The sequence below is a fragment of the Chrysoperla carnea genome, chromosome 1 (assembly GCF_905475395.1).
Source record: "Chrysoperla carnea chromosome 1, inChrCarn1.1, whole genome shotgun sequence".
Classification (NCBI taxonomy): Eukaryota; Metazoa; Arthropoda; class Insecta; order Neuroptera; family Chrysopidae; genus Chrysoperla; species Chrysoperla carnea.
In genome coordinates this window covers 111,673,832-111,701,721 of record NC_058337.1, presented here as the reverse complement: position 1 = coordinate 111,701,721, position 27,890 = coordinate 111,673,832, and the positions used below count along the sequence as shown (strand labels likewise).

General features: G+C 28.3%; 1 protein-coding gene across 2 annotated transcripts; it reads left to right on the top strand.

Annotated features, from left to right (window-relative positions):
* The first annotated feature begins 2,090 nt into the window (after window positions 1-2,090).
* Window positions 2,091-27,890, top strand: LOC123305988 (facilitated trehalose transporter Tret1-like). 2 transcript variants are annotated; one of them, XM_044887835.1, is made up of 5 exons: window positions 2,091-2,221; window positions 24,374-24,617; window positions 24,865-25,000; window positions 25,429-25,602; window positions 25,799-27,890. In XM_044887835.1, exons 2-5 carry the CDS (start codon window positions 24,414-24,416, stop codon window positions 26,887-26,889), a joined length of 1,605 nt encoding a protein of 534 aa, XP_044743770.1. In that variant the 5' UTR covers window positions 2,091-2,221; window positions 24,374-24,413; the 3' UTR covers window positions 26,890-27,890. The 2 variants fall into 2 exon arrangements, with proteins under 2 accessions (XP_044743770.1, XP_044743771.1); XM_044887836.1 differs by lacking the exon at window positions 2,091-2,221 and adding an exon at window positions 7,962-8,134.

Below are 27,890 nucleotides of genomic sequence, written 5' to 3'. Positions count from 1 at the left end.
TGAAAAATTAAAAATGCAGTATTCGATTTTAAGAAAAATGTTTTTTTTTAATTTCTGAGGGAATTCGCTAAGTTGATGCAGCTCCTGCTTTGCGATTTTTTTTTCTTGTTAATTTCTGAATATTGTATACCAACTTTGATACAAGATTTATGTATAGTTAGCTTACTTTCTCGATAAGCAAAACGATTTAAGCAATAATCTTCATGAAGCAATAATTTTTTTAACGATATATTATTTTCTCTGGGAAAATTGAAATCGCAATAAATCCGTCCTTAAAACTTGCTAAGACCGGCTTTGATAGGCTATTTTCACATTATGTAGATAAATATTTTCATTAAAATTTGATATTCACGATTTTTTTTAAAATTGCATCATAAAATCCTCTCAAAAATTGTTGTTAAGGCGACAAAAATAAAAAAAATGTATTTTTAAAATTGCAATTTAATATCTGTTTTCAAAAACAAATTTTATCACTTTCACTTTTAACTTATTTCCGTGGTACCCCCCGCATGTCAGTTTTTTTTAAGCAAATTGAACCAGTATTGCCAATAATTTTGATATTAATTACTGCACTAATTCGAATAGCAAACAATTACAAGCACTATTAAAAATCATATTAGGGTTTCGTAGCAATATTATCAAAATATAATATCGTCATTGGTTAAATTTAAATGATAATATTAAATTAAATACGCATTTTATATCTCCTCTGCGGACATAGGCCCTTAGATAAGGAGAAAATACAATATAAAAATTTAATTTAAAAAATAAAAAATAGAGCAGGGAACCAGAATGGCGTATAGAGGAATCAAAGTAAAGAGTGCGGCTACATTTATGTTGGCGAGCATAAAAAATTACACCTTTAAAAAATCAAAATTATTTATTTTCAAATTTAACAATCATTGTCAATTAAACAATCTTGATTAATTCGATCTAAGCGAAAACAATGCTTTCGAAGAAAAATCGAAAAAATCGAGATGTACTGGTCTCGAGATATCAGATTTTTAAATCTAATTTGAAAATCCCGAGAATTAAAGACATAAATATCTTATAAAATCTAGATTTAAGTCCAAAAAAACGTGATTTTCGTAATTTTGAGGTAAGATTAGGTAGTAAAAAATAAATTATGAAATTTGATGAAAATTAAAATTTATGTAGAAATATACTTAAATATTATGATTTTGAGTCATAAAAACAGATTATTGTTTTATTATATTAAAATTAAAAGTCTTAATTTTTAATCTGTATATCATGTAACCTAAAATACGAGCCGCCATGATGTGACATCATATAGGCAAATATAATGTGCATTAATTAAGCCTTGGCGATTCTAAGCCTATTAAGACCTAACATTTTTTTATGGCCACTTCATGTTGTATTAGCTGTGTCACTTCATCGAAAATTTTGCTCCAGAAAAATTATACAAATCTGTAATGAATTTTGTTTCTGTTTCTACACAAATTTTCCAAAAAAATTCCACACTTTTAATTCCGGAACTTTTTTATTTTTTTCATCCTCTTTCAGTTTTTTTATTGACATAAACGGTTTAAAATGTTTTTTGGAAGGATTCTATCAATTAATGCCAGTGTCGTCCAAATCAGATTCCGACCCAATTTTGAACTAGGGTTCTGTCTATTGCCAAAACAGAAAATCATCTTAACAAGACGTCTTCATCATGAATAAATTGCCAAACGGTGAATTATCAAAATGTTATATCTACATCAGCTTTTGAACACGAAACCTTCGATGCACATACGAATTTCTCACTTCTCCGATTTTTTTTTCCACATATTTACTTATCCTGAATTGCGATGAAGTGGTTTAGATAGAATATAATATTTGATGATTTTTTTTTCCTTATATGTATAACTAATTAAAAATGGTTTATGAAAATGGTAGGGATATATTTTATTTAAATTAATAATAATAATAATTTTTTTTTTAAATTTAAATCAGCATTTATATACATAATCTTCATTAAAACAGTGTACTCGTATATATTAATTGTGATTAATTTTTTTAAATAACAACAATTCATTTAAACATCTGTTTTAATTTTTATAAATTTAAATAATCACGCATTTTATTTAAAAAATAATTGTTTACATGTGCAAATGTGATTAGAAAACAATTGTTAAAAAAATAAATATTCACAAGGCAAACTAACAAAGTCCAACAGGATATTTTTATCTCTCAACAATTTTTATTTAGAAATAAAAAGGTAAATACAATTTTATTTTAGATTTTTTTTTCTTGGAAAACTGTTTTCGAATGAATTATTTTATAATTTGAATAATATTATTTATTTAAATGTTTTGGTATATTAAATTAACATGTGTACAATATACGCGTATAAAAATGGTTTTAAAAAAAATACGTTTACTGATAAGCATTTTGGGAACGATTTTAAAATTTTAAATTACTATTAAATATGATTTATTAATTCATTAAAATCATATGACTTGATAAAAATCACATGATTGATAAAAAATTTAATATATTATCGTCTCAAATGTTGTTTACTATGTTTATTGTTGTTTTGTATTTGTTTGTTAATTTTTGCAAATAAGTATTAATTATTCTTAGTAAATGGGAAATTTTTTTCATGGTTATTTGCTGTGAAAAATAATATTTATTTTTGTAATGGAAAAATCGTATTACTCTTCGTTATATTAAATATTATCACATTACCTACATGTCGCAGGCAATTTCATACCCTATTAGTCGAAGCCAGTGTCCAAAGAGGCTAACGGTATCTTAACCAATCCTTTATTTTCATCAATTACTCTTTTAAATGAAGATACCTGTCGAATCAGCCTCGTTAGAAAGGTATAAAACTCAATTAATAATTAATACTATAATATCACAGATATTTATCAGACTTATTTGCAACAAGTCAAAAATTTGTTTGTACATGGTTGTTAGTTTAACAATACTGAGCAAGGGCGTTCTAAGTTAGGGACTCAACAAATTTCTGATTGTACAGCGGGGTTTAATTTATGAATATTTGCTTTTGTCTTATTTCAATAGAAAGATAATCGAATTTCCGGCATTGTAGACTTTGATACGACACTCAACAAACGGTCATGTATGTCCTCTGATACTGTTAGGCATTTCATAAAAAATATCTAAATGACCCAAAAAATCCCGTTCAGACTTCTAAAAATCATTATATAATAAAGCTATTTGTTCTTGATTTTGCCAAGTATTCATGATGGTAATTCTTGGCCTTCACATAATGAAAATTATCTTCGTCTTAATTTTATTAAATAAATTTCAATATGCTGTATGCGAAAAGGGAAAATAGTCCAGGCAAACATTTATTTCTATCAAACTATTGATTGTATGAAGAAAAGTTTCAAACAAAAGTTGCTTGTCTAAATAAAATAAACATTTTTCGTCCTTAAAGATTTTCTGTATCTCCCATCCGTTTAAAAGTTTTAAGTATTGGGTCTCCTGTAAACTGCCCCTCCGTCTCTTCTAATCTTGGCCGAAAAGTATTATCTATAAATATATAGGAGACTTTCTATAGATATAGATAGTCACTCATCACGATATCTCTGGAACTATAAGACCTAGAGACTTGAAATTTGGCAGGAATATTCCTTTTGCCAAGTAGAGGTCAGCTAAGAACGATTTTACGAAATTCCACCCACAAGGGGGGTTGCGGGGGTGTTCATGAATAAAAAATTCATATTTTTCAATTATGGATTTTAATAGTTCAAAACTTGGTCAGAATGTTTTAAATTACATTTAGAAATTTTTTTAACCTTCGGAGGGTAGAAAGGTGTAGCGAGAAAGTGGGAAGGAAATATCGAATATTTACAAATATACCTAAGTGGGGTATCAAATATAAGAGCATGACGTGTACATTACAAAACTGTTATCCAACGCAAGGCAATGTGAAGGGAGGGGTGCAAGTGGGGATGTTGCCCAGCAAAGCGGGTAGTTCCCAGCTAGTTCAATATATTTGAATTATATTATCAACAACCAAACGAGGTTTATTCTTCTACCTCAAAATAGAAAAATTTCTTTAGGCATCCGTAAAACATGAATTGTTAACGAAAACTCGAAAAATTATATTTTTTTCATGATTATTAATTATCTATTTTTACTACGTTTATAGTAAAGTAATAAATACTATTTTGCGTAACTTTAACCTTTATTTTTTATTGATTTATAAATACTACTATCAAAAATAATTGTATCAATAATTATAGCAAAGTTTATTTTTATCATTAACACCCACCACATAATAAGAGTTTAACAAAAGATATGTTCTTAAGGTAGTTGGGTCACGCAAGCAAAATCTTAAGAAAGATTCAAAACTTTGAATATTATTAATTAAAAGCCTAATGCACACAGTGTTAAAATTTGAAGACCACGTCTAGCTTGAGATAATAGGCCTTTGTCCTGATGTCGATTTCAATGTATCTATCTTTCGTTAAAACTTTAAAATGTGAAAAGATCTGAAATCAAAATTAAAATCGATTGATAAAAGTATAAGCATTTAAATAATTTTATCTTATTCTCGAAAAACAATTTTTGATTTGTAGTCTCTATGGAAATTGCAAGCTATGACGTCAGCAAATGTTACTTTCCTTTCTTTCTATTGGTACATTTAAATCTTTCATACTTTCGTAGTTATTGATGTTATCCAATTATTGATTTCACACGATATTTTGGTTCGATAACGAACGTCTTTTGAAGCAATAAAAAATTTTAGGACAAAGCATGGCAAGCTTTTAATTTTTTTCCAGTAAAGAAAACTTTTTGATAGTGAAGGATGATTTTTGGAAGAATATTATTTTTCGAATCATTAAAAAAAATGAAAGTTATTTTAACCATTTGGTTCCCATAAAATGTTAAATTAAATATTACATTTAGTCGATTATTTTAATGGAGGGAAGTATAGGTGTATTCATCCTAATATATATGTGTATTCATTCCTAGTATTGTATGAGATAGTTACAGTAAAAAAAACTTGGCTTATACCTAACTTAAGTTTTAAGTATATACGTATAGAATGGATAATAAGTCAATAATTTTTGACTGAACTGTTGTGATAGAACTACCTTAAATCATTTCCAAAAATAGATTGAATAGTATATTTTAAAACATTGAACTTCACCCACATTATTAGTTAACTTGGTCTAGGTTAACTTGATCAAGTTTGCTCATTTGTTGACCTTAAAAGTACTTAAAATTATAAATTCACTCAAAATTTGTTTCAATTTTTGCCTTTCGGTGATTTTGATCCTACTGAGAAATTTGTTTATTTCGTTATCTGTACCAAAGCGGATTATAACTAATACGGAGTAAGTTGTGTTAATTTTATTCCGGTGTAAATTTTTTATAATTATTCAAATCTAATATACAGGTTGTTTTTAACTTGACATATACTTCCAATTTTTATAATAATTTATTGGTACACATCTTACGCAAACAATATATTCGATCTGGGCTTTCAGGCCCAATGAAAATTTTACTCTACTTTATAAGTCACAAAAACAAAATACGTTTGGAAACAGACGTTTTAAGTTTGATATTATGATTTATTAAAGACACCCTATATTTCAATAAACGCAAGACGTGGAATTAATAAAGAAAATTATTGATTTCGATAGTAAAAAAGCCATACCCTGTCAATAAAATGCACGCCGGTTTACCTAAATTAGATTTATCTGTTATTTACCTAAATTAGATTTATCTTTGAAGAATAATAATAATTATAATCCAAATTCTGTCAATAAACTGCAAGCAGATTTTCCTATTTTAAATTTATCTATTATTTACCTAAATTAGACTTATCTCATGAAGTAATTTATCTAAAAGAGATTTATCTCACAGGATTAATAATAAAGTCTAGTCAACAAGTTCAAATTGATGATATCATTTATGTGCTTAATTCCGGGACCAGGACTCCATATTCTTGAAACCAATTAGAGCTAGGTTAATTTTGATCACAAATTTGAAAAGTATGACCCAAATTTAGTAGGATTACATACTTGGTTTCCCAAAATTGGATAAAACTTGAATGAGCAAAATTAAATATTTTGGATTCTGATGACGTCATAAAGTTAAAAAATTCTATTTTTTCGATAACACAGGTAAATTTGATCAGATCTTATTGGAGTTTTTTTTGGAACCCACTAATTTTATGTCATTCTTTTCAGCTGCAATGTCAGTTTTTCGCTAGCTATCACTTATGTGCTTAATTCCGGGACCAGGACTCCACAATCTTGAAACCTATTAGAGGTAGGTTAATTTTGATGACAAATTTGAATAGTATGACCCAAATTTAGTAGGATTATATACTTGGTTTATCAAAATTGGATATAATTTGATTGTGATAGAGCAAAATTAAATTTTTTGGATTCTGATGACGTCATAAAGATAATAAATTAGATTTTTTCGATAACAAAGAGTTATCAGAATAGATATCACCAATTTGAACTGCTCGACTAGACTAATTAGTTATAATCCAAAATTATACCTATAGGTACAAATTCATCACGGTTTTGCCAAGTCATTGGTATGAACCAATCTTTCCTATTTTATTATAAAGTAGTATTTTCTCTTCGAACTAAAAACGAATGAACTTTGATTATGTCAAGCGTAAAATTTTCCTTCACCTATTTTTAAAATAATTTAAACGTGGTAAAATTTTTAGCATCTATTGATCTTGTACGTACGACAAGACAATATAATTTATGTACCTTTATTTAAATAATTATTCAACAAAATTAAATATTTAATTATTTTACAAGCCTAAATCCATATAAAATTGGCCATTGTTTCGACATAGGGCAGGATAGAAACGCATCAGCTTGTAGAAAATTATTTACATGGAATCATATAATTATTATTATATAAGAGCATTTGTTACAGCTTCAAAAGATGTAAGTTATCGCACAGAAAACTGTGCCAAAGATTGTACTTATCTCGCATGAGTAAAAACACGTGGATTTTTGGCTTTTTATAGCAGTCAGGGGGCTTTATCATTTTTTTCTTATAATACATATTCTGCATCTTTCCCTTCTCTAACTCATTGGCAGGCAACGTTTTTGATTATCATAAATTCAAAAAATCCAAGTAAACAGTAGATGCCAAGTAAGTAACTAAATAAAAAATATTTCTTATTGAAAACAATATTTGTTTTCTTTAAAGTTCTAAATCATTTTGAACTATTAATCATATTTCATATTGTCTTATGAGGTCTACCACAGCGGGCAACATGGCCTTCAAATTGAAATAGAACAGCTTGTCTAATTGTCTGCTTTTCATAGTCTTTTAATATCACAGTTGGTCTGATTTACGTGAAAAATCGAACCATATTTCTTTGTTTTATTTTTCCAAAAGCATTTTCTGAGAAATTTTCAACTTTTTACGATGTACAATTTCTTATATACTTTATTACTTGTATATTCCGCCGGGGACAAAAGTTCAACTAGAAAAGGAAGACTTGGCAGCAGTCTCAGTTATCTTGAACGCTTCTTATTTTATTTTTTGATAACTCTGTATTGTTTTAATTACAAGTTGATTAGGTTGATTTTGTCGACTATAGAGGCGTTGGTTGAATTCTAAAAGTTTTTAGCCCTTCCGTTCGAAATTGGGGAACTATTACAGAAAACGGAGATATTATCGTAAACTTTACATAAAAGTACAAGTTAGATTTTTACATGCATATATATTTATATTTTGGATCAATGAAGAACCTTAAGAAATGCAAAAAAATCATATAAACAAATTTCTAAGCGACTTCGCACCTAGTTCTGTACTGCTAGTAAAACTTAATTACAAAATTTATAACAATAATGTTATCAACAAAATATTAATCTTATCAAAATTTATGTATAAATAATTATTTTAATTATAATTACTACAATACAGTAAAAAAAATTAAATACAAATATTAAAACAACTACATTTTATAGTCTAAACAAAAATGTCTAATTGTTAAAATAATAATAAAGAAGTACGAACGTAAACAGTTGTTTGAACTTATCACATTTAAATTCGATATTTATACCAAATGTTCTAAAAACATAAATATGCAAATAGTTGGTGCTGATCTTCATGATTGATAAGAGTGGTGAAATACATTTCCCCAAGTTCAAACTTATAAAAACTAGTAAGCTTTCATATTATTTTTTTTTTATGTAACAATGTGTTTGTGGATTTTTTTTTGTATATTTATCAAAAGAAAGGTTATGTTTTTTATTGGCGTTTAAGGAAAAGATGCGTTATTTTCATAGTCACGTTTCTTTACACACAGTCCGTTATTATATTTTATAAAAAAAAAGTGTTAATAAAAAAATTATTAAGTGCTATAATAGGAAAAAAATATTAATAAATATTTTCCATGAAAAATGAAAAACAAAGTACTTTACAATATTGATAAAAATAAAATATCTATAAAAATAAAAGATGTATGTAAAGTTGACACAATACTTTTGTGAAAATTTGTGCCAAGTTTATGGCTTGTGTGCTATTTTTAACAAAATTCCGAAATGTTATTGTAAAATTTATTAAATAGAAAACAAAAGTAATCTTACAGTAAAATCTGAAAAAGAATCCTTAGTTTGTATTGCTAAGTGTTGGTTCCGGACAAAGGAATTTTGACAAAGCTCAGTTTAATGTCACCTATTGATAGTAAAATTCTGAAACTCCGATCACTGCGCAATAAAAAGGTGAGCGTTAAAGGTCTCTCAACATAGGTATATGTTTGTCGAAACGACAGTTTTTTTTTGGGTATATTCCTCCCCCTCTTCTTTATCTCGTGGTTTAAACTTGCGAGTGAACCAGAAAGACTCTAGGGCAAACCAAGCCAAAACTCAGTCAAAAGGTCTCTTTAATCCCAATGATCCGCCTATAGGAAAGTAATCTTTGAGGGGTATAAATGCCAAGTTCAAGTGTAGCCAGCTCGCATCAATACCATGCCATAAACAATATTATATTTTGAATAAAGTGGACTCAGATGTCGAACACTGAAGTCAGATTTTAAGTTAATTTCCCGCATAAGTTAAGTCATATTGACCATTTCATGGGAGTCAAGAGAGCAAAGGGAAATATTGTGTGCTAAATTATTCACTATTCAATAGGCTTTTTTCCTAAAGAAAAATTGGTTTATACGTCAAAAATTGGTTTATATAGCATCTGATTTACATAAAAAAAATATTAGTTAAAAAAAAAAAAAACAAAAAAAACAAAAAAACAAAAAAAAAAACACTATTTTCATTATGTATTTGGTATTTTCAAAAACCAATTCAAACTTGCTTCGAAAACAATGTAGAGTGTCATGGCGTCTTGAATGACGTTACGACTTGGGATACAATAATTTTTGTTTATGCAAGTTTAAACAGTTATAATCAAGAAGCCTGCTTCGTTCTATTAAAATTTAATGTTGTTTATATAGCGTTTGTCATGGTGCGACGTAATACTTTCAATACTTTCTGATTGGTGTTTGCTGTCACGTGACTGAATACCTAATTTTACAAAAATTATTTTCAAAAAATTATAATAATCCTTATTTTTTATGAAAAATAATTTTGTGTTTTGTTATCTACATATCATGATAACCTAATCATTAGAAACTTTTATCCAACCTTTTTACTCCACAATCAGAGAGTTTAAGAGGGATTCATGATGGAATCCTTATAGATAGAGAGTTGCTTATTCATTCCATCATAATTTCCTTGAGAAATATTCACTGTTCCAAAAGACGGTATACAAAAGAAGTTTCAAGTCTATTCTTTTTCATTTAATACGCACAAAAGTATAAATTCGCAAATAATAATGAAAATTTCCGAAAAACACAGAGCTAAATTCACACAGAAATATTTTTATCAAACTATATCCTTGATATTTTGAACTTCAAATGTTATCAAATATCTGCTTGAAGGTTACTTCCGTAAATAAACTAATTTTTTTTCTTTGTGTGTATATTTAAACCAATTACGCATTATAAATATTACAAAACTCTGACTCGATACAGACGTCAGCATTGACCTTAGACTTATTGACGCCCCATCGCCAATTAATTCATTTTATTGATTTTTCTGGCAACAATTAAAAACAGTAGACAATACAACTAAGTGCAAAGTATTTAAATTTTCCAAATATAGCTCACTACTTCAACATTTTGTTATAAAAATTTAATCACAATTATTTTGTCTGTCTATATTTGATCTCTAACAAATGTGTCATGTTTACTGAATGAATTCTACAACTACTTCTTAGAGTTTCAATTGATCAAAGAAAAAAAAGGAAATTTCTTCTTTATAGAAGTATTCTTCCTATCGAAAAAATGAAAGTCCCAAAAACAAAAGTTTATTTCAAGGTAGAAGTGAGAAAATGAGGCCCCACACTGCCACTAGCTTCTTTTATTTATTTATCATTTATGTCAGAAACTAATACATTGTATTCTTTATCTGTTTCTCCTCATGTCTGCTATATCTATTTATGGTTTATTTGGTCAAGCACGTGAGTTATATAATTGAGCTATTATAAGCTGCCGCGTACCACTAAAAAGGGCAATGCTCTCTGCCTCATTTAATCAAAGAAATAACAAGTGAAAACAAATATTTGCATTATTTTTAATAAATAAGCACGGTTTGGGTTTGGGATCACAATTATGACGCCCTAAAGGTCGAAATTTATTTGGAAAATTTTTGAAAGTATTTTCTAGAATTTTTTTCCGTTTTCGAGAATGTTCACAAGACCTAGTTGCAGCTACCTACAAATTTTCAACTCCCTATCATTTATACTTTTGGAGAAAATGGACACCAAAGTTTTGCCATAATTCTTATAATGAACATGTTTTACAGCAAAATTTTTGTTCAATCTATAACGGTTTGCAAGAATGGTCCTACTACTATGGTCCTGGAAATGGACTAGTTAGGTGATTTTATGAACATCTTTAATAAATTTTGTTCGTATATATCATCAATATTTCTAAGCGTTACAAACTTGGAACTAAAATTAGTATACCTTGATATAATATTTCAAATACACAGGGTGTAAAAATTGCTATAATATAGAAATAGTCATTTTATTTTCTGTATCTTATCAATGGTAAAATTATGTTATTTTAGGCCACTTGAGGTGAAGTTACTTTTTGAATCGATAGAAGAGATTTTTATGACTGATATGAGTAACATGAGAACTCTTATAATGTATTGTATAACTCTTGTTAAACAAGTCTTACATTTTTGAAATAGTATACAATTAAATACGATATATGATATTAGTATTAATAATATCTATACATATAAAATACTTTGTCCTGAATGACTGATTGATTGATTGACCGACTGACGGATCAACGCACAGCCTGAACCGCTCATGGTAGAGACCTGAAACTTGGAGGGTGTATACTTTGTAGGACCTAGGCATCCGATTAAAAAAGATTTTTCGAAATGGTATCCCTAAGTGTATCCTCATTTTTGAGTCCACTACTTAAACGATTTTAAAAATTATTTTACCTATAGAATGCTACATTGTCAGCAAATAGCATAGGCTGCATTTTATTTCTTTTTAAATAGGGGTCCGCACCAAAAAAATTAAAATCCAGGAAACTTTGAAGGATATGTGAGGGCTATGACGCGGTAGTTTGTTTTTAAAGTTGAAATTGCCCAGCAAAGCGGGCAGGTATCTGCTAGTTATTATATAAATGTGGATTAACTATAAAATAAAAATTTAAGTTAACTTTTGTACAAATACAAATTTGTTATAATTATTTTTAAGAGTTATTACTAACCTAAATTCGATATTATATAATTTTAAGCTAAGAGCTATAATAAATGACCTTGTAAACAAATTAATAATTTTTATACAATATTTTTGTTGAAGATAAATAAACATTAATTAACAAGTAAAAGTTATAAATTGAAAATCATATATGCTTCTTAAATATAAGTAGTAGTTGTTAATATTCTCAACTATGATTTAAGATAAAAAAATCTTTTAGCAAAAAGAAAACCGACTTCAAAAGAAAAACTTTTCCAAAACAAATTAATATGCACTAAAAAGTAAAAAAATACCGATGATATAATGCAGTTTTCTTTTTTTTTAAAGTTTTTCTTTTTAAGTCGGTTTTCTTTTTGTTAAAAGATTTTTTTATTTTGTAATTTTTAGTAAATCTGAAGTACACTAACTAATTTGTCACTAAAAAAGAATCATCGAAATCGGTTGGCGTGATATTGAGTTATTCGTCCTCTTGTCGTGCATACTTAATGCAAATTTAAGATTTTTATGGTTTTCTCATGGATGCCGTTGTCAGAATTGGATCACACGGGAAGCACCAGCTTTCAAATAGATAAAGAATCATAAAAATCGGTTCACTCAGTCAAAAGTTTCGAGGTAAAACAAACATTAAAAAAAATAAAATAAAATAAAAAAACAGTCGAATTGAGAACCTCCCTTTTTATACCATGCATATATGAAATATACATAGTATATTAAGTTTAGTCCCAAGTTTGTAACGTTTAAAAATAATGATGCTAGGAAAAAAATTTTGTCATAGCTGTTCATAAAATCACCTAATTAGTCCATTTCCGGTTGTCCGTCCGTCCGTCCGTCCGTCTGTGGGCACGATAACTCAAAAACGAAAAAATATATCGAGCTGAAATTTTTACAGCGTACTCAGGACGTAAAAAGTGAGGTCAAGTTCGTAAATGAGCATCATAGGTCAATTGGGTCTTGGGTCCGTAGGACCCATCTTGTAAACCGTTAGAGATAGAACAAAAGTTTAAACATAAAAAATGTTCCTTATAAAAAAATAAAAAACTTTTGTTTGAAACATTTTTTTGTAAACATCACTGTTTACCCACGAAGGCGTTAATTAGGTGCAAATTTTATAGTATGTATTAATATAGGAATATCAGATTGTGTGTGTATCTATTTAAAAGTGACAATCTTTTGTTATTTACGTGACGTCAAAAAAACAAACGATTGCGCATCAACACTGTCTATACATTTTTGTATGTGTTATGTGATAAAGAAATCAACACTGACTATGCATGGTATTTCAACAATTAACTCAGTCAATTGTTTCTTTTCGCTTGTTTTTTGGTTTGAAGTCGGTTAAAAACATAAATTATTTTGAAGACACATAAAATTTAAAACACGTGTTTTTGAAATATACATTAAAATTATTATTTATTATATAAACAATTCAACTAGATACCGAATTTATAAAATTATGAATTAATTAAAGATATTAGTTAATCCTTGAATTATGTTAGTTAACATTTTGACTAATTGTTTGCAATTTTTAAATAAATTGTCAAATAATTAATTATTTGGAGTGTCTACAGAATAATTAAATATTTAATTATTAAATGTCTACATCTCAATTTAATTTTGTATTGTTTGCGGTAGCTGATAGTTTATAGAATTTTGATCACAATAAATACAATTTTGGGGCCTCTTGCGAGGCAAAATTTTGAATTATTTCATTTTAAAATTGTGATTTTTAACACAGTACCTTATGGAAGAACTCACAATAATGTTATTTGTGATTGAGCTTCAAAAAAGTTTTCATCATGAAAAAAATTTATCTCAGATTCTTCAGTTTATGCAAAAGAAAATTTACATTGCTTTCCAAAACGAAAACATAAAAAAAACTTCGGTTTTTGACGCTTTTACGATATTTTTAGAGCATTTTATTACATTTACGTCATACAAATTGCCTAGTTTACGATATTTTTAGAGCATGCTATTACGTTTACGGATTTTAAATTGCCTAGTTGACTAGTTGGCTAGTCACGTAACGGCCGAACTACTTTAAAAGCAAAATTTTTATTACTATTTTTATGCAGCAGTGCAGTTAACTAAGGTGTATGTAATATAAATGAATAATCAGAGTGACTATCTATTTTTAAACATAACTTTGCTGACTTGACTGACTAATAACGTATAATAGATGGTTGTTTTAATCTATATATATAAAAAGAGAGTGTTTGTTTGTATGTCCCCGATTTTCCCTAAAACTAACCTTTGACCTTCGGTAGGGGATTATGTCATTGGGAAGCCCTTAGGCTCCCATTGTGAATAAGGGAGTTTGGTGGGGGTGCATTGTGAATAAGGGAGTTTGGTGGGGGTGGAATTAAAAATGATCTAGGAATTCATAGAAAATAGATCAATCAAACAATCTGGAATGTTCCATGGGTTTCTGTCGAATTTTCTAGAATTTTCTCGAACATTCTGGAATGTTCTATGGATTTCTATCGAATTTTCTAGAATTTTCTCGATCATTCTGGAATGTTCTATGGATTTCTATCGAATTTTCTAGAACTTTCTCGAATATTCTGGAATGTTCCATGGGTTTCTATCGATCTTTCCCTTACTTTTCCGTACACACAGAGAGTGTAGACATAATATTGGGATCGGCCAAAAAAATCTTACTGTTCCGTACACACAGAGAGAATTAAAAAAAAAGTCTTTCATTTAACAATTTTGATATTTAAATGTGCAAAAACAACCCAGCGAAGCGGGTTTAACAGCTAGTATTTTTTATACAATAAGTTAAACTGACGAGCTGGTCAAATGGTTTGCGTACTGATCAGTCAATATGTGGGAAGCTTAGTCGGGCTCATAGTCTGATTGATTCAAAATCAAGCGAATGGTATACTTTAGATAAAAATTATTTAACAAATTATTAATTAATTAAGAGATTAATTAATCCTTGGATTAATCCTTAGATGATCTTTGACTAATAGTTTGAAATTTTTTTTTAAATTGTAAAAAGTTATTTTGAGTGTCTAATGATTCAATGTCTACATCATTATTTATAAAAAAATCGTAAAAAGCTTTTTACGATTTATAATTAAAAATTTCTTAGAATATAGTCGATGACTTACCACTTAATAAGAGATAAATTATTTTTTATACATAAATAAGTGTTTTTGTAATAATACTTCATTATTTTTGTTTAAATGTATATAAACAATTTAAATACTAAGTTTAAAAAAATTATTTAATAATTAAGAGCTTAATGAATCCTTGAATTATGCTAGTTGTATTTTCCACTAATTGTTTTAAATAAATTGTCCAAGAATTATTTTGAGTTTCTACATTATAATTAAATGTTTATGTATTATTTTTTGTTTGTTTACTAAATTTTGTATACACATTTAAACATCAAAGTTGATTAACGATTATAATATTAATGCTTATGATACAATGACGTAAACTATAAAGACAAGCAACTTGTCGAGTTGATTCTAAGTAAAGAGAATTAAAAAACAGTGAAATCAAACAATTGACTTAATGTCTGAGGCAATTGACTGAGTTAATAGTTAAAATACCCTGTATAAAAGGTATGAATGTCAGTACTTGCATTATTTACAATAAATTATAAAAGTTTAAAAAATTAACCCAATTAAAGCGGAGCTTTTGGTCGCCATTTGTTTTGGTTTTCAAAATTTATGAAAATTTTCGAAAGTTTTTTTAGAACTTTTCTTCATTTTCACAATATCACTAGTTGAAGCTACTCGCAAATTTCTCTCCAAATCTTTTATAATTTTAGACAAAATGGACACAAAAGTTTTGTCCTAATTTGTACCTTCACGGGTAAAACATGATGTTTACGAAAAAACGTTTCAAAAAAAAGTTATTTATTTAAATCATTTTGTTCTATCTCGAATAGATTACAAGTTAGGTTCTATAGACCCGAGACCAAATTGACATATGTTGCTCATTTACGAACTCAAACTCACTTTTTACGCCCTGAGAATGCTATAAAAATTTCAGCTTGATATCTCTTTTTGTTTTTTAGCTTTCATGTTGGCGGATGGACGGACAGAAGGACGGACAAACGAAAATGAATTTATTAGGTGATTTTATGAACACCTTTTTTGTTACATCAATATTTCTAAGCGTTACAAACTTAGAAACTTAACTTAGTATCATTGATATTTATTTCATATATACAGGGTATAAAAATACACGTATACCAGGAATTGAGCCAGGGTCTCTTGGATTCGTGCCAATCGCCTATCAATTAAATGTTTAATTATTAACACACCATGGGATATTCCAAGTGTTTATTCACTCTAAATGTTGCCCTTAATCTTGATTTTGTTAATTCGGATATAGCCAGCCGTGATCTTGTTTTTAACATAGCACAGTTCTTTCAAAATCAAGGCCAATGTTTTATTTACACTATATGTTATAACTTTTCTAATCACTATGTTAAAAACAAGACAGATTGGTTTTATCGCTTATTTATTTATTATATCGGAACATATGCAAATATGGAAAACTGTTTGGTATCAAATGTTCCTATCTATAACTGTTATCGTCAGACAAAAAAACGTTTTTGTTTACCCCTTTACATACTGTGTAAAACCCCTTAAACCCGTGAGAAATACTTTTCTCACTCAGATCAGAAACTCGATCTGAGAAATTATAGGAAGAGGTGTAACTGTAATTATTCGAGCAATAGGCTGTTAAAATTGTAACGGACTTTGAACGCTACAAAAAATAATTTTTAATAATTTATACAAAAAAACAAAGCGATAAAAGTATGATTATTATTGCATAATTTATTGCAATTACTAATAATATTACCATATGATATAGGGGAGAGTGTAGTACCTAGAAATAAAATTTACTTTTATAAGCTTTTAAAAGCCGTCAATTTAAATATTACAATGAAAATTGATTCTGTTTGTAGAACTGCTAATCCTCAACACTGCGTATTATTTTTGAAAATCCTACAAATTTCTCTTAGTATTACATTACTTTGAGCATCCAGCAATAGATTCAATCGGTATTTTCAGTGGCTCGTAGTGAATGTTGTAAGATTTAAGGTAAAGTCTATGTCATAAAAACGCATCCGTTGAAACATTCTAAGTGTTATTTCTATTAACAGTACATGTCACTAAAAATGCTACAAATAATTTACTTTTTGGCTTATTCGAAAACAAAACCATTAATCAGCCTTCAGTCTATCTGAATTTTGATAAATTACCCTCATTTCAACACAAATGGTGTCGCGTTAATCGCAATATCTGCCGAGAAACTTCAGAATGATTCAAGATACTTTTGACTCTAGGTACTTCATCTTACCCTGCTATTCGATATTTAACCTTCACTTTGAACAAGGAATTACTGATATGTACATGAGAAATCAATAAATTTAGAATAAACTGAAAAATGTTTGTAAACATTCTATTGATAATAAATTGAAATTCTTACAAAAATTTGAAACTCAAAAACATAAAAAAAATTTTCGGTTTAAGCAAAGTCATTCATGTATGAACAACGTGAATAGAAAATCTTATTTTAGCGTACTACAGACTGTTCACATTTTTGTTCTTATTCTTTGATAAGAGATACAGAATGAAATTCGTAAACCAACAACTTACGGATACCTTTGTATTGAAGAAATGTCTGAAAAAATAGCTCCTCCAATTTTATAATAAAATACTATAATATGTATTAAAGATTTGAAAAGTTTGTACAAGACTTTAGTTTTCCCTTCTCTTAAGTTTCTTTATATTAGCTCCAATATTGCTTGGTCTTTAGCGAACTTGTTCTTTCAAAACAGTTTTTGAATAAGATATTTCATTCTGATGAGCGTTTTCATCAATAATAATATGGTGGTAAAAAATAGCAGGTCTATGAGCCGCTTTATGTTACATGAATGTAAAGCATGTAGATTTAAGATAAATTTAGGATTCCGTAATAACGAATCATTCTAAAAATTACATTGAATTATCTTTGATAACAATATATTATCTTTTGTTAAATGCACTTAATTTGGAATATACTATCTAGGTAGACATAACGAGATTTTCTGTTTCAACTTTCAATAGGCTTTTGTCAATTAAAAATGCATCGTGACATGTAGATAACAAAACACAAAATTAATTTTTATAAAATATAAGGATTATTGTTATTTTGTTAAATAAATTTTTTAAAATTATACCATCCGGCCACGTTATAGCTAACACCAATCAGATGTACTTTGAAGGTACTAGTACATCATATGAAAGGCTTTGTAAGCTTAAAAATACAAAAACATGTAAACTTGCAAATACTTGTAAACTTGCATATACAAATAGATTGTATGTCACGGTTTGATGTCATTCAGGGCGCCATTACACTCTCCACTGTTTAAGAAGTAAATTTGAATTGGTTTTATAAAATGCAAAATACATAAAGTAAATATTTTTTTTTTTAAATAATACCTTTTTGGTGTAAATCAGATACTAATGTAACGTATAAATCAATTTTTCAAATTTAGGACAAAAGCTTATTACATATATTCAAAGATTTAACAATCAAATAGGAACTGTTTGTTCATCGTACATTCTGTCTAATGTCTTATGTTTTTTTTAATAAAATCTATTGGATTCGAATTTTTGAAATGAAATGAATTTAAAAACTTAAATATTTTACCCTACCTTTAACCGCAATAGTACAAGTATCTTAAAAACAAGATTTAAAAATTTTGGACAAACTTTCAAGAAACTTATGTGCTAATATACAAAAATGTGTTTATTTACGACATCACATTAGAAACCTCTAATATTATCAGTGTTTCTCTACCATATTATGCAGGTATTATACATATAAACTTTCCTCTTGAATCACCCTACTTATTAAAAAAAACCACATCGAAATCCGTTACGTAGTTTTAAAGATCGAAGCATATATAGGGACAGCCAGCAGGAAGCGACTTTGTTTTATACTATGCAGTGATGAACCTTGTAGGTAGTTCATATTGATATTTTATAATACATAGCAATAGCGATTTACTTTGAAAAATTTTTTGTTTAATTCTTTTAATTTTTGATCATAATAATTATTTCTTGAACCATTGAAAAAATGCAGATTTCTTCTAAACAGTACATTTCCTTATTTTCACATTTCGATATCTCGCCAGGTATCAAAAACTATTCCATAGTCTGTGGCTTCGAAGCTCCTAAACGGGCGAATCTTTTTTGGAAGGTGACTTGATCGAGCTTAGCTATGTTTCAAGAAAATCAGTTTAGTTTGGAAAGAGCTACAAGGAAAAAACCGCATTTGTCGGGATTGTTTTAAATTTTGTAAACACATAGTTTGAACATCTGATAATCGATTACATCCTCTTTAAAAAAAACCTGCTGACAGAATTGGGTGACATAGCTTTCAGAAGACAATGCATTTCTAATTAATAACCTTTGGAAAATTTTTGTTTCATCATACTCTTCTTGCAATTTTTCCATGCACATTAACAATCAAACCTTACGCAATCTCAAGTTACGCCATAAAGTTTAAAAAGATTCATGAATCATATATTTTTCAGTTAAGATATATAATTTCAAGAGCATGAGCATTATTAATTTCATGAGCCATCAATTTGTATAATCATCGCAATACCTTGAACGCGGATATTTAACCTTTCACAATTTTATAAGCGAATAAACTTTTTTGTCCCTATCTATGCATCTTTTCAGTTCATGGAACATCATTTTAAAGAAGATATGAATATTTATTATGAAACCTACGAAGCTTTAAATTTACGGGTGGGCCCCCTATCAACTACTGCCACTAATTTAGCTGAAAAGTTTAATCACGATAAAGAGAAGGTCAAATAAACAATAAAATAATTAAAAGAAAAGTATATATAAATAATATGTAAATTTTATTGAAATATGCAAAAAGTTACATATATGTTTCAAAGTACAGCTCTAAAAACACTGTAGATTAAGTGAAGCATTTCCAATTTCTGAGCAAAAGAAAATTAATTAGTTATAAATTATAGAAAATTATATAAAATTCATTAGTTATAATTAAAGTGTTGGGGTTCATTAATTGTGAATCATGTAAGTTAAATAATTAATTTAGTAATTAATTAATTTTTTTCCCACCAATCAGAAAAAATTTATTACATGGTTGTAAAATTATCCACGTAGAACCATTTCAATATAAATATTAACGGGCATAGAAATATCTACGTGCATTTTCAAAATCTAAAAAAAAAAACAAGAATCTAAATAATCTGATACTCGTTAAAACTCAATTTTTGTATAGAAAAATGAGTCACAATCCCTTCAAAAAAACGTTTCTGGCTCCAATAAATTTGCATGCACTTCGAAATGTAACGATTTAAATTTGTCTTTCTTAAATTTGATTTGTGTTAATACAAAACTGAAAAAGTTTCATAAATCACATATGGGTTAATTCCTTATTTAACATAAATTTGAAACCTATTCTAATTATAGGTCTTTGTCCTTATTTGTCGATTTCAATAAATCTTTCGTTAAAATTTGAAAATTTGCGAGAATAGATGACAAGATCTGAAATCAAAATTCAAGTCGATTGATAAACATAAAAGATATAAGCAATTGAAAAATTTTTGCTATCTTATTCTCGCAAAGCAACTTTTGATATGTAGTCTCTATGGCAATTGCAGGCTATGACGTCACCAAGTGTTATTTTCCTTTCTTTCTACTTGTATTTTTAAATCCTTTCATATTTTCGTCGTTATTGATGTTATCCAAAAATTGATTTCATACGATGTTTTCGTGTAATAACGAACGTCTTTTGAAGCAATCAATTTTAAAATAAAGAAAAAAATTAGTCAAAAATTATAATTTCAACAAAAGTAAAATTTCTAAGAGGCGCCTCATAATTAATCTGATTAAGTCCCATATTGATCATCCTTAATATTAATTTTTCCTTATTTTTTGGTCATTGATTGTAAAATAAAATTGCTTAGCCCTCTTTCATTTTATATGTTTATATGACATTATTAGTTAAAAATGCAGTTAAACAGCTATAAAAAAATGCTTAAAAAATCAAAACTGATTTTAGATTGTTACTGGCACTGTAGCAAGTGCAACGTCGTATCTATAGCACATATTTGTTTCTTTTTGCTTTCTACTTTCTTGCAACAACAATAGCAATACGGGCATTAAATTTCACCAATGGGGAATTAAGGCTTAAACCCACGAGCCCCGTTCTCAGACATACAACAACAAAATTTAAAAGATTGCTAAAATATAAAACAAATGTGTTTAAAAAGTGTTTTTTTTAAATTTGTGTTTTTTCGTTACAAGGAGTGTTATATCATTATGAGTCTAGGGCGTTTAGGTCACCATCACCATCAAATCCGCCAATGAATTTCACCAGCAAAAGTTACTTACAAAAAGTAGTTAAAAACGGTTTTTTACTTTTAAAAGTTAATATGTTAAAAAACTTTTTTCTTTTTTATTAATATTTGTTTTCGGAATTAGCAAAGACTAGTTTGTATGTTGTTTATACAACGAAATTAGTCAGGTATATATTAGTCAGTGTTATTATTAGATAATATTTTTATTATTCAATAACATATATTAAATTATCAAATATAACACCCAATAATTAATTTTTAACATACATTAACTCAAAATTTCACTTAAAAGATATTTTATTTAACTAAATATATATTACAAATGAATAAAATTAACAAAATTTTTATACTGAAGAAAGTATTTTTAAATATTTTTGACTTGGGTACTAATTTGTTAAACAAATTAATGGATTATGCAAACATTACAGAAATATTTAATTACCTATATTTTTTAAAATTTGCCGGATACTACATAATAATTAGTTCGTGGGACAGCACCCTTTTTGTTAAATAATTAATAAATAACTAAAATAATCAAATTTTCTCTCTACGACTTTTTTCAAAAGAGCATGATAACGTCATATTTAACCTATCGGTCTGAAAAAAGGGGATTTGTCAGACAATATGATCACTTGATAACATTTACAATTATCTAACAATCAAATATTGTTATTGACAAAAATACTGCCCCGATGAACTTCTTCACTTTTGCTGAATTATTTAATAATTGTTTAAAATAGTCATAGTGTCCGACAATTTAGTAGACTCGCCAAAAAGAAGGCACTCACGAAGTTTCAATTATGTATTGATCATTTTAAAAAGGCTGCTGCCCCGCGGACTAAATATTATTTAAATTTCAAACATGTAGAACAAAAATTTTAATAGTGGGGCTTCCCCAGTAACAAAATAGATTCAGTTTATTTCTTGTATACCTACTCACGGACAACGAAATGGAATTAGTATTCATCTAGGCAAATTTCTTAATGATAAATAAATAAATATTATGTATTCTTAATCGTTTTAAAACAGTAATAACTGAAAAAACTAAAAGCGTTAAAATTAAAACGAATTGTATGTTTAATTTTATCGATATAATGATTTAAATTTATCGTCCAAAAAAGTTTTTTTGTGAAAAACAAACATTCTTTTGTGTTATAGTGCAATGAAATATTTGAATTAAAAGTTACCCGGTTATTTAATTCGTACGTGCATTTTTCAATAGAAAAAAAATACGAAGTTTTAATTTGTTTATTTTATTGCGTGCAATATCTACAAATCTTTCAATTGCAATTTTTGTATTTTCTCTTCAAGTAATTTCAAGCGAAAGCTCGAAAACTCTATATTTAATGGTGAAATAATCGTGTTTTTTTTGGTATAGGTTTCGTGTTGCTGGTTTGAAACAAAAAAGCCGTTTCCTCACAGATATGGAGACGTATAGACAGCCACTTCAAGCCTCTAACGTATTAACATCTCTTTTTATTAGAAATAAAACCTTCCAAAGTTAAATTCTGTAAATGAAAAGCAGCAGGCGTGCCACTCAAGTGTGTATCGCCTTTTATTTAATCGCATATATTTTTTTCTGATAAAGAACTTATGTCTCCTCCACACTCTCGCAAAGTAACGCATATATGTGGAGGTGTTACTTTTGATGTCTCACCTATCCTCGGCTCGCCTTAACTAGCGTAACTCGACTCGCCATAACTAACGTAACTAGATCTAAGATTAGATCTACCAACTTTTAAGCAGAATTTCATGGGCACTATACAAGGATACTCAACTTAAACGAAAGAATTGACAAAATTTGTCAACGAAATCTCAGAAATTACAGTGTCGCTTTCGTGTCCCCTTTGCACGGAATTGCATAGCACGAAATAAATAGATATACGAACACAGAAGAACATACAAACGAAATACTACATAAATGCGTCATATTTTTAAAATCAAATCTACCATATTTTTTAATCATATCTACCATCTAGACAGATTTTGAGTTGGCAACGCTGAGCAGAGGTATGACTTTGGCCTACCTTAGTCCTTAATCACTCCTGTCATTTACTTTCTAACTGACAATAAAAGTAATAAGGTTTAGTTGTTTTAAGCATTTCTTTCATAATCATCATCGCCAAGATAGTATAGTTGGTCTTTACATTAAAGTTCACAAAAAGTTTGAGATAAGACAAACTCCATAAATGAAAGCGAAGCATTATTTCAATATTGACCTAGGTCAGGATACTATAGCTAATGCATGACTGCGTTCAGCTTAATAATAAAACAAAATAAGATAAATATTATTTTCATAAATAATTCCGCCTTGTTACTCGGAAGATGAACTCGGATAAACTTTAATTAATTAGTTCCGACTATAAAAAACTTTGTAATTATTAATGATTTTAAATTTTGTAGTCAACTGGATACTACATAATAATAGTCTTTTAATTTCAAATATGTTAGAACACAAAATTTGATAGCGGATTTTCCCCAGTAGCAAAATAGATTCAGATATTTTTATACATCAGTTAAAATCGGTTATAACGACGAATTTGAAAGGTGTGTGCACTAAATCCTAACACATATACGTATGAATGGGCTATAACAACATCGATTACAACGACATATCGGTTAAATCGACTAATATATATTCATTGAAATTATAGGCCGACATATCGGCTAAAAACATACAAATACATTTCAGACTGAGAACAGTAATTCCCGAAAAAATTAAAAAGAAATCAGATTTTGATAGTCATTATAGTTAATAACGAGTTCCTTGGTTATTTAGAGGTCATAAAATACAAAAATTAATATACAGAGGTTTAGTTTTTACCAAACAAGTAACTTTCTATTCTCCATTTTTACTCCAGATTTTACTTTTGCAATTTTTGCCCTTCCTACAACCCATCCCGAAAACTTTGAGTTTTGGCAAAACATATGATATTTATGTTAAGAATTTTTTCCTTTTTGGCATTCGCCCCTTCATTTCCCTTACACCGACTTCTAGACAGTTATCGAAATATAAAAAAGCTCATAACATTTTTCTTGAATAATCCAGCCTTTTGGAAATAATTTTGTTTCTCTTTACGTGAAAACTACGCTAAATCAAAATATATATTGTGGGATAAATAGGCAATTATAAAACCGCAAACAATTTTTGGTCTACGAATAGATTACAAATTAATCTAGAACCCAAATTTTGTTATACCCATAACGACTTTTTGGACATAGAAATTCATAAGATGTTAAATAATTTTATTTTTTTGTTTGCAGTAAAGTTTTTATGGAGTTGACAATATAAAACAAATTCAAAATGAAGCTCACAGATTCAGATTTAAAATTATCATCGAAAAATAATTCATCCACAAATATGCAGAACATAGAATTAACAAGTGACATGATTAGAAATGACAGTATTAAAGAAAAAGCATTATTAAACGAAAAACAAGATTTTGAAGATCCATTAGTTAAGAATTCAAAAGTTGCCCCACAGCGTTTTTCATCGTTACTCAGACAGGTAAGAAATCTTTTTCTTCTCAAGTTACCATAAGTTATAAGGCTGCCATTTCTCCGAATTTAATCCGAATTATCCGATTATTAAGACCTGTCTTCGATTTTTGGCCAAAACCATTTACCGGATTGAAACAAAAAATATAATTTTAGAGCAAACGAAAAGGGCCAAATTAGAAGAATTTTGGTTGTGAAGATCTAAATTTAATAATTTTATATTGTATAAAGATATATTCATTTTAAATTGTTCACAGTCAGTGGCTGTAAGTGGACCATTATTGGCAACTGTGTGTTCTGGACTAACGACAGGATATTCGGCAATATTATTACCACAATTGAAACATGAAAATTCAACAATTCCTATCACAGAAGATGAAGGCAGTTGGATTGGTAAATACTTTTGTTTTAACTTTATAGGCTAACGTCAGGTCTGCGGTCTACCTTCCAACGCTTTCAGTTCATACTTGACCAGAAATCAAAAATAAGAATTTTTTAAATCCTAAAATATAATTGAACTGAATATAAAAAGCCATTATTTTATTTTGAATTTTTGCCTATAGTCAAGTAAATTTTAGTCTATTTTTGAATTTACTAGTTAGAAGTTATTAAATTTTTGTTTAAAAGGTAGTTTTATACAAGCTGGTGGTTTATTTATATTTAAAAGAAAATCACATTAGTGAAAAAGTTTACACAAAAATTGCATTTTATTGTTGCTAATTGAAAATTAATCGAATCTATTAATATAATTTTCCAAATGAGTATTTATCTTTTCAAACGTTTTCCAATTATTGATGATAGTTTATTATTGTTTTTAACAGCTTCTATGGCAGCTCTTCCCATGGCATTTGGTTGCTTAATTGGTGGCGCTTTGATGGATAGATTTGGACGAAAAATTGCACAAATTTTGATATGTATCAATTTTTTTATTGGATGGTGCCTACTTAGTACAGCCACAAGTATTATTTATTTGCTAATTGGAAGATTTGTGACAGGTAATAAACCATGAAAAGTAACTCCTAGTATAAATTTGTCTAGATCAACTATATCTCCCATAATGCAAGTTTCCATTTCCAAAAATTATTCATGTTTTATTAATATTTTTCTCTAAAGTAAACAGATATATCCTAGAATAAATTTAATTTCGTGATTTATTTGAAAATAAAAAATAATTCAGTTTTTTTTTTCTAGGGCTTTCAACAGGAGCTCTAGGTGCGCCAGCTTCTGTATATATTGCTGAATGCACTTCACCCAAATACAGAGGATTATTTTTAGCCATGATAAGTTTTTCAATATCCCTTGGAATACTAATTGCTCATATAATAGGTACATTTTTTTCATGGCAACTGACGGCAATAATTTGTGCTACGGTACCTTGTATGTGTATAGCAATTTTATATTTTGCACCAGAAAGTCCAAGTTATTTAGCAAGTAAAAATAAATTTCAAATTGCTGAAAATAGTTTCCTATGGTTACGTGGACACTCGATGGAAGCCAAAGAGGAATTAGATGAATTAATAAATAAGTACAAACGACAAGTGTCGCATGTTGAATTAACGAAGAAACAAGAAGCTCAAGTAACATCATCTTCGTCTAATAATAAATTAACGTTTTTCCAACAATTAACAAAATTCTATTTTTGGAAACCATTTTTAATCATGAACTTATTTTTTGCAATCACACAATGGAGTGGCGTAAATGCTGTAGCATTTTATTCTGTAAATATTATTCAAGATACATTAGGAGATAATTTTAATTCGTACTTAGCAATGGCGATTATTGATATAACACGATTAATAATGTCGGTTATCGCTTGTGTTTTACTTAAGAAATATCCACGTAGATTCTTGGCAATTATTAGTAGTATTTTAACAGCAATTATCTTAATATTTCTATCTGTTTTCATCTATTTTGTGGATATTAAGAAAACAGCTGGATTCGAATATATTCCCCTAGTATCCCTAGTATTATATATTTGTTTTATAAGTGTAGGTTTAGTGCCATTGCCTTGGGTAATGATTGGGGAAGTATTTCCATCAGCGGTACGAAGTGCGGGTACAGGGTTAACAAGTTGTATGTGTTTTGTGTACTTTTTCTTAGTTGTAAAAACTGCCCCTTATTTATTTTTCCGATTAGGATCGGCACAAGCGTATGGTATCTACGGTTTAGTAGCATTATTTGGTTGTTTTGTTTTATACGCATTTTTACCTGAGACCAAAGATAAAACGTTAGAAGATATTGAAACCAAAATGAAAGGTAGAAAGAAACGGAATGATGTATAACAATTTTTCTTGTATTGAAGTCTTGATTTTTTTCCTTGTAGCTCTCTTCAAACTGAACCGATTTTGTTGAAACATAGCTAAGAACACTTTCGATTTAATTAGCTATCAAATAAACAGAAAATCAAAATCGGTTCATTCGTTTAGAAGCTACGATACCACAGACAGGCAGTCAGGTACACACACATAGCGGTCAAGCTTATAACACCCCTCTTTAAACGTCGGAAGTTAAAAATTCTATATCAAAATGAGATTAGTTATTAGATAATATGTTTGTAATATTAAAAGGTGTCAAAATACTAAATAGCCTCAAAGGCGTTAACAAGAATATTTTCGAGAAAAAACGGCACCCGTATATTGTAAATCGTCTACCTCACTTATAAATAAAATAAATACTAGTTTATTTTTTTTCCGGTCTATACAATGGCTGTAGTGAAATATTTTAGTTAATTTTGAACAAGGATGACTTTACCATCCAATTAGTGTTTCTTTAAACTTGGCGCATTCTGTTTACATTAGGCAAGCTTATATTTTTGGTAAGTCATAATAAAAACAATTACGTCAGTTTTTCCCTCGGTTCAAAAAGAAAATTTTGATCCAAATATAATTTTTATTCAATATATTATTTTTAACTGATTTCCAATAAGGAAGTTCTTACTTTATCGGCTATGAGTATCGTTTTTATAAAATCATCTAGTCCAAAAAATGAAATAGTGGGACATTTTCAGAGTTTTTTTTATAAATAAACCAATGACAATCTTAATCTGAGATTTTTAAACTTTTTTACTATATATTTTGAATCTAAAAAAACAACAAATGTACGTCGACTTTATGCGTGTTCTGTGCGCTTACACAAAAGTCGGCATTTATTTGAATAAGACCATTCAATTAATAAATTGTCTCATAATAATTTTGAAAATGAAATGGAATGTTTGTTTCATAAGTAAGATAAATCACTATTTTGTTTAAAAACAATGTCTATTTTGTGCATGTACAATAATAAT